Consider the following 11283-nt stretch of genomic DNA (forward strand, 5'->3'; position numbering starts at 1 on the left):
GTGTTAACTTTATTGATGAACATGCCATTTGTGTTTATACAGGTGCGAGTAAACAAAGAGAACAATAGCCATGCAATTGCCCGTATTCCAGAAATGGCTCTAACTTGGCTGATAAGGCACTCCCCTTCTATCCTCCCAACTAGCAACTACTCGCTGCAGGACAGCATCAAAACACCCTCATCCTTTCAAGAGGAAGGTGTTTTAACACTGCCTGACTTTGGCTAGTCCTCCTTTGCCTTTTTCGCAGGAGGTTCCAGTCGAGGACATTTGTCACGACCCGTGTCCACCTTCTCGTTGGAACCTTCAGCTGGTTTTACTGTATTGTCCGTCTTAGGAGGAAGAGCCACTTCTACTTTCCGCTTGGCCTTGTCAGTCTTTGCTTTTGGCTTATCCTTCTCTTCTTCCTCCTTTTCAGACCCCAGTCTGAAAGCACTAGACTCTGTTTCCATTGGCTCATTTCTCACAGGGGTGGCATCGTCTCTGCTTGGGAGCCTGAAGACAGACTCCGCTGTAACACCTTCTGCTGCAGCTGCCTCTCTTGGTTTTCTCGCACCTTCCAACAACTCAGCATTTGGAAATCCTTCATTCCGGTGCTTTTTATCTTTATTGCCTTTCTTGTCTCCCAGTGGTTTTTCCACCTCTTTCTTTTTTGATGTTTCAGGATCTTTGATGCCACGGCTCTCCCTTCCACATGGTTTTTCAGGGCAATTTCCAGCTGTATGATGGTTTCTGTGCCTCTGCCCACCAGGATAATCCTGCCTACGTCCCTGAGCACATGGCAAATTCTCTCGTCTGGTGCCAGGTGCACCAAACCTACCTGGAGAAAAGTCCTCTCTGTTTTGTGGAGGTGGAGGTTGACAGCCAACAGCATAGCCCTTGTAAAACTTCTCACTCCGGTGGCTAGAGTTCCCTCGCCGTTCTCTGTATCTTTCCTTTTCAAATGGATCCCTCCAGTCACGGGATCTGCCCTCGTAAGCTTTCCTATCATATGGTGGAACCTCTCTGGACCTGTTAAAACACTCCCTTTCTCCTTCCCCTTGAGGTAGAGTCCGTTTAGTTGGAGACTGGCCCCTAAACACCGGAGACCTTGACCGTGAATGGTATCTTCTGTGCGGGGGTGACCTTAGCCTTGAATGGTGAGAGCCGCGTGACCTTGACCTGGAGCGATAGTTACGACTCTTCCCTTTGCCTCTTCTTGGATACGGCGGCGATCGCGGGGAGGAACGAGACTGGGAACGATTGAATAATCGAGAGTAGGAGTGAGTGGGGGAAGAACTGGATCTTGACTTGGTGTAGGTATACGAACTTCTACAGTAAGATGAAGCACTGCAGGGAGACTTGGACCTGAAAAAAAACCACACAGAAAAAGAAAGAAAAAAGAGTCACACTCCCCAGCATTTTTCCTCTCAAATTTGGTTTGCTTTGTTTGGTTTGGTTTGGTTTTTTTTTTATCCTCTCTCCATGTGTTTATGTAATGATGCTACTGCAAATTGAAGAACTTGTTAGCATGTAAAGTTTCTGCTTCCAAGTTTCTAGCCTGGCTTTCCACTTGATCCTATAATTATATTTAATTTTCGTATGTGATTACGGTTTCCCGAGAAAGTGTTGGTTTTTGGCAGTCCCCTTGTCAGTCCTGTGCTGATGTTTTATTTTAAATAATCTTAGTGCAAGCACAGATCCCTTTGTTAAAGGCAATTCAAAGTAAGCCATTTCAAAATTAATTACCGCTAGTGTTCCCCACAACTACCTGTGCGTACTTATTCATTGCAAATCAGCTGTTGCAGGAGTTACGTGTTACGGCCTCCTTTAACCAGTAGTAGTAGTACAGTTACCGGTAGTAATGCATTGAATTTCTGTGGGACACTTACAGTTCGCAGCCTGATCCGCCACCTGCTGAGCGAATTGTAGTGGCTCTCACTGGATGACCTGTTGCAGTGGGGAGGGAAAAAGAAAAAAATCCCATTCAGTTTATCTGAAGATAAGACTTTTAAAGGAATTCTAAAGTTAGCGTTACTTACCCGTTGTGGGTATTGATTGTCCTTGGGGGCCCAGACGACTCGGCAGTGCTGCTTGTCTTAGTAGCGGAACCTGACGGCCCTTGGCAAAAAACGGTTGGAAAGAGTTGGAAACGAAGCTCTGCTAAAAGACAAGGATCAGTGCCTATGCTGAAATCAAACTAACCTTCTCCTCCAACAACCCGCTGATTGGCTGAGAGGAAGGTTTAGAAAGGTTAGCGGCCGTCACCAGCGCGGCGGGAGGCCCGACAGTCAGGAGTGGTGGTGGAGGTGGTGGCGGTGGCGGCTGCTGCGGCTGCTGCCGCCGAGGGTAGCCAGTTCCATTTTCGAAGTTGTTCACAGCCTAGAGGCAGAAAAACACGGACAAAAAGGGGATAGGAAACTTCAGGAGGCACACAAACAAAAGGCTCCACAGAGGAACATCACTCGCCTGTTCCTGTAAATGCTATCAATCCTAAAATAAATCAGCAGGCAGGGGTAGGAACACATCGCATTAAGCGCCGGCATTAATGACTGGTAACTCAGGGTGTCTGTATTTAAAGCACTTCAGTGTCAACACCGAATTTGAAAGGGAGGCAATCACGTTAAAACTGTGACCTGAATTTGCCAGACTGTCTCTAAGGAGTTGTAAGCTTCTGTAACAAGGGATCATGCATTGGAGGAGTAAATTTAGCCTTGTTCAATTTAGCCCTGCTTCAGGAGCCGTCGATTCATGTTTTCCTCCCTTTCAGCTTTTCAGGAATAGACTTCTCTTACAAGTAGTTCACGGAAAAGCCATCACGTTACCTGGCGTAGGATCTTGTTGGCAGCTAAAGCATCAGGAGAAACATCGCTCTGATGACACGTTGGGCAGGTATGATCCTCAGAATCCAGTAACGCTGTTCTAATACCTGTGTGCAATTAGAGGCATCAAAATAGATTTTAGCCAAACTAAGGACATTTTTGGGGTTCTCATCAGTTAGAAAACCATGTATATGATTAATGGGTGAAGATGATCTTGAATTGGGAACATGAAGCTCAAGTTCAGTAGCCTAATAATTTTCTAGTATGCAGCCAATAACGGTACAGCCCTGATGTTTCACTCCTGTAACATCTGGAGGTGTGGAGTAGGCGGTGTCTTGATGTCTTGACTCAGCTTTTTTCCACTCTCTAGTACAGTGAGAAGTCACCAACCTCAGGGCTAGTGAATAAAAGAGACCTCAAAAACCCATTAGCGGGTTTGAGTTCTGAAGGTTTCAGCCAACTCTCCCGTGGAGGAGAATGTGCATTAAATGCCCAAGTACCCGATTGCTGCAGACCACAGGAAGTCACCAGCGTTGGCTCTGTAATTTTGTAGGAGGGAAAGGGCTGTGGACAAACGAAATGCATTCGCTATCTAATAGTGTCATCACCGGTGCAGTTACGCCCTCTTCTCATACTCGTCCTTCCACGTGCGAAGGGGATTTAATGAGATACATAAAAAGGAGGAAAAAGCTTTCGGCCTTTCTTTTGCCCTTTATAGGAGAAGAGTCCTTTCCTATTCAGGCTGGGCTTAAGTACTACATAGAACCGGTGAGACAGTAATTTCCTGATCTCCTGTTTCTGCTTTCAGAGGATCAGAGGTGATGTTTTGAATTAACAGCCATGGGGTCACACTTACATTCGTCACAATAACTGTTTCCACAGCAGGGAATAACAGCTGCGTCGGTCATTATATCTTTACAAAGGGGACACAGGAGCTCATCTGGAATAGGCTCATCGGAGGGGGAGGAGGAGGCCGGCTCTTCCGGTAGAAAGGGAGGCTTTTCCTTCTTTCCTCTGGCATAAGCTTCCCTGGAGCGGGGTGGGGAAGGAGAGAGCAAAAAGTTAAAGGTGGGTCAAGGAGAACTTTTCCAAGCTTTGGCTTTTCTCAGGGGAAGAGAACAGGTGGAATTCTTCTCACTCCACATTAGCCTTCTAAAACGTAGGCCGCTAGTTGAAACTCCTTTTCTACAGCCACAGGATGAGAAGAGGGTGGGGGAACAATTTTCCTGCTGCAGACCTCTCCCATTCATTGGGTCAATGGAGAAATCAGCTCAGACTAGGCAAATAATTTTTTGACAGCTAGAAATCGTGTGAAATGAATCCCACCTCTCCTCTGTTGCCAGAGGGTAAAAGTAAATGGCAGGCTGAGGATCAAGTCAGTCTCCGAGTAATTAAGTTTTGGAAATGGAAGAAGTCTATGTTAGAGCTTCTACAAAAGGAGGTCCATGGCAGAACACCAGAAGTGCCACCGAGTGCATTTTAGAGCAGCCGCTCTTGTCAGCACACAGTAGTATTTTCTTAGTTTGTAGCAACAGGAGAACTGCAGCCTCTTTCACACAGGGGAGGTGATAAAAGTCAGAGGGGGAGAAAACCTCACTCCCACAGCAACTTGTTAACTTTTGCAAGGAGCCTTTGCAGCATCAGACAGAAGCAAAACGCGCTTTCAAAGAGAACGACTCCACTGCAAACACCTCGGAAACCTTTTGCAGAAATACTGATTCTTAGCACGCCACAAGTTTAAGCAGCTTCCAGGGGCATGAACAGGAGGAGCGTCCTATTTTAGGGCCTTGGGATTAGAAAGTATCACGGGTGTTAAGGTTAAGATGCAATGCCAGTGCTTCCTCCCCCGTAACTAGAGGTGCTGGCCCACTCGGCTGCATTGCCGCCCAGGCATCGACGCACGGTTCCTCTCCTTCGCTCCTGGGTCAGTCCCGTTAGTCCCATACTTACGCATTAATAATTGGTATGGCATATTTTCCCGTGCTGGTCAGCATAGCACCCTTTGTGTTGGGATCTTTCACCTCCACCATGAAACTCCTTGGAATGCCCGTGCTCCTCCTAATTCTGGGAACAGGCTCAAAAGTCTTGTCCTGGTAGGAAAAGAAATGCAGGCGTATCTCAAGACCCACACTTAAAACGACATCTCCGTGATTGTTGTTAAATGGCAGGGACGCTCAGCCAGAGGCTTGTGTCATTACACCAGGCAGATATCCAATAGATGGGGCCAGCAGAAACATCCTGGTTTTGTACGAAATACTAAAAACTGAGAACTGTCTTTAGAAAGGGTTAAAACCCAAAATAAATTTCCAGTCATATTGAAATACAGAAAAATATGCATGAAAGTTGACACAGAAAGATCTCTGGCTATGTTTGTTGTGGTGGCCTGGAAAAAAGAAAATTTTGCCTTGATAATTGCAGGTGTCCCTTGAATTTTGAAGGGCTTTGCAACTTTGCCATGTAACCTCTCTATTTCACCCCAAGAGAAACACGTCTTAATATGCGTGTTCATGTGTCTGTTACCTCACTGCCAAGGTAAAAAACAAAACCGAAGTAACACCAGAAGTCCCCCCCCAACCTTACCCCGTTTGTTGGGCAGTTCTTTATATAGTGGCCAGGTTTTCCACAACGAAAGCAAGTATATGATGGCGGAGGTAGACCCAGGCTGTTCTTCATGTAACTAGAAGGTTTTTGGGAGAAAAAGAAAAAGGGGTGCATGTATCTCTCTTGTTAAAACAACCATCTCTAGCATTCCTCCGTAATCGTTGGGGAACAGATCTGGCGTTATCAACACTTACTTGATTGGATCATATGCACGGCAAGACTGTATCATCATCGCTTTTATTTTGTCTTCTTCGGAAGCGCTGGCTTCAGCCAGACTGGCAGTCTGTGTAACAGGCCGTTAGTCGACACGCACGTTAGAAACACTTTAGAGCCCCTGCTAACTTCTTCGTGTTAAGTGAGCTAACTACGGTAAGCAAAACCTGCAGGTTTCTCCAGCTGGCCGTGTCCTTTTACCATGCAAATTGTAATACAAGCCTTACGCAGAACTAGATCTTCATATGAAGGAAACCAGCTGATTTCTTGGTTTTTGAAGTACTATTTGTTCAAAAGTTTTAATTACACACTAGTGCAGATACCAGCAGGGTCTAAGGGAGGGACTGTACATTCTTTGGACCGTCCAGCACCAAGCCTTCAGATCAGCCACTCCTGTCTTTGCTTTTAGGTGCATTCCTTCGCAAGAGCAACCAACTACTTTCAGCATTTTATTAAATGGTTGTTTCCTATACACAGTTTTTCCTCAACTGTAACATAATGCAGATCGACACCTATGAAATCATTTCCATTAACCGTGACAGAAAACTTCACAGACACTTGACTGATTTGCTTGAACCCAAGAGATGTACAAGACACATCCAAAACCCACAAAACATTTCTAGGGATAGGCGAAAGTTCAAATATGGCATTTCGTACATAGCAGTAATAAACCAGAGGACTTTTTACAACACATTGACTCCCTGCTGAGCCAGTCTGCGCTAAAGAGGGTAGAGTAAGTCACAGTTTTGAGCTGCTCTGAGGTGTTGTTCCTGTATTGTTCTGAAATACTTCAATGTTCTCAAAAGCTTCAATGTGTGCACCTCTTGGACGGCTTCTCACATTTTAGAGTAAAACTTCACCTAAGTTTACAGAACCAAGGACACGTTTAGGGACAGCACTAATGCAGACCAGTTTCTTCTGGTGGCTACCTTCCAAATGAATTATTTTTTCCAATATTTTTGCCACGTGTCCACAATTTCATGTCTGTGGTGAGAGAGGGAAGAAGTGGCTAGTGGGGAGAGGTTTCTCTGTCTTGGGAATGAACTCCAGCCTTTCTTTACAGAAGAAAGAACAAGCTCCTCTGCCTTAGGCCCTGCCTTCTCTGAGCTTTGTAACTTTAAAGCCCAGGCACTGAATTGGCTAGCACTACGCCTTCTCACAAGGCGCAATGACTAGTGCTTTCCCAGCCAAAGTTACACATTCCCGGGCAAAAACCGCCAGCAGCTCCACAGCAAAACGCGGCGTGGCAGGAGTTCCAGAAGGTCACCTCCGCCAGCATGCCACACACAGGCATGGGTGTGTTCCTAGACACGGTTAGGGACATAATCACAGCGTACACAGTCTGCGTTCAAGGAAATCAGATTGTGTTGCCCACTGTATCTATACGACAGCTGATGAAATTGTGCAGCGGTCAAAGAATGGATCTGCAGCTCTGAGGACTAGAAATTCAGAAATAGCCCTGCAATTGTCCGTGTTCCAGGCACGCCTCTAATTTGGCTGCTCCACACCCCCTGGAATGTCCGTCCCTTACAGCCAGTGACATGCTTCTGTAAAAATAGCGCTCCTCCCCAAAGCAGAACTAACGGAATGTATGAAAAAGGGCAAACAGCCTCTGAAGTGCTTCTCCTTTGTGTCTTGAAGATGAGCACTAGTGCAACGTGACGTTGGTGCTGGTAAGGTTCTCCCCTTCTATCTCCCCAAAGTGGCAACTGCTCTTTACAGGAGAGGATCAAAGCATACACACATTTTAAAGTTAACATAAATACTTGACATTATTAAGAATTAAAGTAAAGCATTGTTCGCATTACAACAGTTATACAGCTCTGGATCACAGTGCAAGATTTAAAAATATGAAGCAAACACTTTTTTTTCTTTTTTTTTTGAAGTATTTGGTAAGAATATAGATATACCTGAATAAGCTGGGACAGAGAAGCAGATGCAGAGGAGTCATCCATCTGTTCACAAAAAATTAAACACATATTCAAGTTGTACAGTCCAAACATAGCAATAGTTAACCTCTACCGTAGTCTGAAAGTCTGCACGATGCGCTCCGAGTGTGACTGCAAGAGGCATTTCCGACCTCGTGTCATTTGCATTTGCTCAAGGCAAAGTCCAAAGCTACGCCAGCTTAAGAGTGCCCGTGCGGTTAATGAGAAGAAACTAGACTAACCAGACCCGCTTGAGATCAGCTTGTTGCTCCAGAGTATCTCAGAGAGGGAACCTTGTCAAATGGGTCAGGAAGGGTAACTGATGTACTGTTCAGCACGTTTGCCCAACGGCCACCTTCCACGGCCCTCCAGCCCTGGGTCTTTTTTTGTTTCCTTTATATTTCTACTGAAGTATTTCCTGCCAGTCCCTCCAACCAGTCAGTTAGAACCAACATCTCCATGAAACTTGTTTGCCACCCTAAGGCAATACTGCAGAAGAACTGGGGAGGGGCGGGGACACGACTCGACAACCAACAACCCCCAAACAATCCAAAATCCAGAATCGACAGTCAATGTATGAACTGCCATTTCAAACGGAAGACTAATCAGAAACTAAAGAGAACTAAAGCAACTGAACAGAAGACTAAATCAAAATCCAGGCTATTACCAGTCAAGCATTTCCTTCTGTTACTTATTTATATTTCAGCAGCAGAAGGACAGTGTTTTCCAGCCTGATGAAAAATGCCCCACAAAGGCCCCAGGCTCTAACCTTGCGCCAAAATTTGTACACTGGGTTTCAGGTATTTTCATTTGCAGACAAGCTATTAGATGAAGCTGCTGCATCAGAGAAAGCGGGAAGAGCAAATGCAGAACTTTAGAATACCACTTTGTGTAGCAACGATATTTACATTCAGGGCAATCTGTTAAAGACATTCATGTACTTGGAGGAGCCCAAACAATATCACTGCAATTAAACAGTTCCAGGAACAAATACCCAGGTATTCAAAGGCACGGAAAGGACTCGTTTAGCTGCCCAGAACTGTCCTCAGAACGTAGGGCGTATGTCAGTTTTAGTTTTTGTTTGAACCCCCACGTCAAAGTCAGAAACAGTACCAAGTTTAACAACAATGGTTTCTCGGTGTTTTTTATGAACGTTTTCAAAAACTGTTGGGCAAAGCAAGCAAAAACAGAAGCTAAGTGATACAAGGTGAAAATGGCAAAAATACACTCCGGAGCATTTTCATTGCAAGAAACACAAAGCGCACAAGCAGCTATGCCAACAGACACGTTACTAGCTGTAGACAGACAGATGGAGAGCACGGCACCACGTCCAGTTGTGCAAACCTTGAACCTACATCGCCTATAACCAATCGTACCTTATCTGTACAACACAAAGCCATTCAGGAAATAGCCTCGCATATTCAGGATGAAATACAATGTGTGACTGGGCACAAATACCAATAGTCCCATTAGAACTGTGCAAATGATGGCATTACGCAGTTCTTACTATGCTGAATCAAATCCATTGTCTTTGCAGCATAGGCTATGTTTTACTGGAAGAAATTATATGAAGCTACTGTTTGGAAAATTTCATACAAGGCTACGTTGTTCAGAATTCAGTGCAGTGTGCAGAAAAAGGTGTGACCCTGTGCTTTTACATACTGCTTTTGGTGTTGCGCTCACTGGCTCCGTTCGACTTCTGGAAGGAGAAAGAAAGGAAGGTGATCAGAGCTTAAAATAGAGCACTTGTGCCCCACATCAAGCAGTGAAACAGGTTATAAAACCTGCCCATCAGGACATTGTTCGGATAATCTAGTGAATGTGGCCATCTATTCATACACATAAACTGTTCTCATTCTCAAATTCTCACATTCAGTGCAACTAAAAAAAAACCCAAATCCCAAAATGACCACAACAATCCTGTAGGCAGGATCACGTTTGAGTAGCTGTAATCTCAACCAATACACCCCAGATCTGGGGCCTCAGAGTACCTGCCATATCCTGCCTCCTCCCGCAAATGCAGGAAATAGCCAAACACTGACAATCGGGCTCCTCTGGGATGGGAACAAATTCTAAGCGTACACTACGGTGCGTATCTGTCTTTACTCTGAAAGCAATACAAGCAAGCCCGTAGCATAAGGCATCTCTCCACCTGGAGGAAACAGCATCTACAGCTCGGGTCTCAGAACAATCAAGCCCAAGAACAAACCCAACAGAATCATCTTAGAAGTTACCGTTGTTGGAGCCTGAAGCCCATGTCCCAGCAGGCCTAAAAAGGTCAGTCTGCTTTGGGACAGGTCCATTGAAACCTACCCCAGGACAACAAAAACTAACAGCCGCTTTAACAAGGGAGATGCAGTTGGAACGCCACTGGTAAACTAATATCCATTAAACCAGTGACCTCACTGAACCCCCTAGCAAAGACTACACCGCTTTACGGATACTCACGTAACAGAGGTTCTGCTGGTAGCTTTAACTCCTCCAGCAGGGATCCTTCTGACAATTACCGAGGAGTTCCTCGGAATCAGGGCGTCATCATCTGTGTATTCTGAAAACAACATCAGTACAGAAAAAAGCAGTAGTCAGGTTGTAAGAACGTATATCAGTATGTCATTACACAGCACTTCAGAGAATCCCTTTACAGAGAGAAAAGCAACCTTTTATAGGTAACACCGACTTTTATCGTCTCAACACACTCAACAAATGCAGATCAAATTAAAAGGAGGCACAGGCTTTTTGAAGGGACTTCTGCCTTTGCAGAACATGACTCCATGGGCAGATATTCCACTGATATTTAAAATCCTGTTTTCTTTTCGCTTAGGTTAGCATTGCTTCTGTTACTAGATCTCCATTATGAAAAGTTAACGTGGGGATGGGAAACCCTCACCGGGATGAGAAATGAGCATTGCGGACAGGAAACCATCAGCAGGATGGGACGTCATTGAGACGGGCAGTTGCTGTGGCATGAGAAATGAAACCCTGGCAGGGCTGGCTGAGGCAGGTGCTGGTGGAATGATCGCCATGGGGACAGAACCCCAGAACACTCTTTGCCCCAGACAAACCCCACACTGACCCGCCGCCATGGCAGGTACAGCAGCAGGCTCCTGCTCCTCGTGGTGCTCCTGCCCTCCGGGTAACCCCCCAAGGGGCTCTGCCCACCAGTAGCTCACCCCACCACCCCGCTTTGCTTCCCCCAACAGAGAGGTTCCCTCTGCAGCTGCCGACGGCATCGGAGGTGTCCGACATGCGCTTCACCACCACGGCCATGCCGCCACCGGTCAGTGCCTGTGTGCTGCCCTCTGCCCCAGGGCTGCCGGTGTCCGGTGAGCCTGCCCGGCTCCACACCGTCACCTACCAGCGGGGCCAGCCCACCGTCTGGCAGGTGGTGCCAGGGCCCCTGGGGGCGCCGGGGCAGGTGGTGCAGGGCCCCTGCGGGTTGTCGCTTTCCACAGTGGTGCAGGTCCCCGCTGGGGTGCAACTCCCTACTGGGGTGCTGCTCCCCCCTGCAATGCAGCTCCCCGCCGGGGTGCAGCTCCGCACTGGTCCCCGAGGCCCCGCGCCCGCCGCCCCCACGCACCTTCTTTGGTCTGGGCGTTGGAGATCTGCAGGTCGCTCCTGGTCGCCTTCAGCTTCTCGCGGCCCATGATCTGGCGCTTGAGGTCGCGCAGGGTGATGTGGAGGCCGCTGAAGGTGACCGTATCATAGTTCAGCCTGGAGAAGAACTTGTAGTGGACACAGGACAT

At 46.7% G+C, this 11283-nt stretch overlaps 1 protein-coding gene across 1 annotated transcript; it reads right to left on the reverse strand.

The window, feature by feature from the left end:
- Positions 1-221: 221 nt before the first annotated feature.
- Positions 222-11283, reverse strand: LOC135311316 (E3 ubiquitin-protein ligase RBBP6-like). The gene is made up of 12 exons (XM_064440439.1): positions 11118-11283; positions 9989-10088; positions 9203-9239; positions 7523-7567; positions 5594-5682; positions 5379-5475; positions 4749-4888; positions 3655-3827; positions 2802-2905; positions 2182-2358; positions 1919-1926; positions 222-1344 (listed from the first exon to the last, which is right to left on the reverse strand). Exons 1-12 carry the CDS (start codon positions 11281-11283, stop codon positions 222-224), a joined length of 2259 nt encoding a protein of 752 aa, XP_064296509.1.

The sequence above is a fragment of the Phalacrocorax carbo genome, unplaced genomic scaffold (assembly GCF_963921805.1).
Source record: "Phalacrocorax carbo unplaced genomic scaffold, bPhaCar2.1 SCAFFOLD_36, whole genome shotgun sequence".
Taxonomy (NCBI): Eukaryota; Metazoa; Chordata; class Aves; order Suliformes; family Phalacrocoracidae; genus Phalacrocorax; species Phalacrocorax carbo.

Coding starts and splice junctions, on each gene's coding strand:
- LOC135311316 (XM_064440439.1), bottom strand. CDS start 11,283: ATGTCCTGTGTCCACTACAAGTTCTTCTCCAGGCTGAACTATGATACG. Junction 7,568..9,202: donor TGAGCGCAACACCAAAAGCA/GTATGTAAAAGC, acceptor TTTTGTGAACAG/ATGGATGACTCCTCTGCATC. Junction 2,906..3,654: donor AAACAGTTATTGTGACGAAT/GTAAGTGTGACC, acceptor AATTGCACACAG/GTATTAGAACAGCGTTACTG.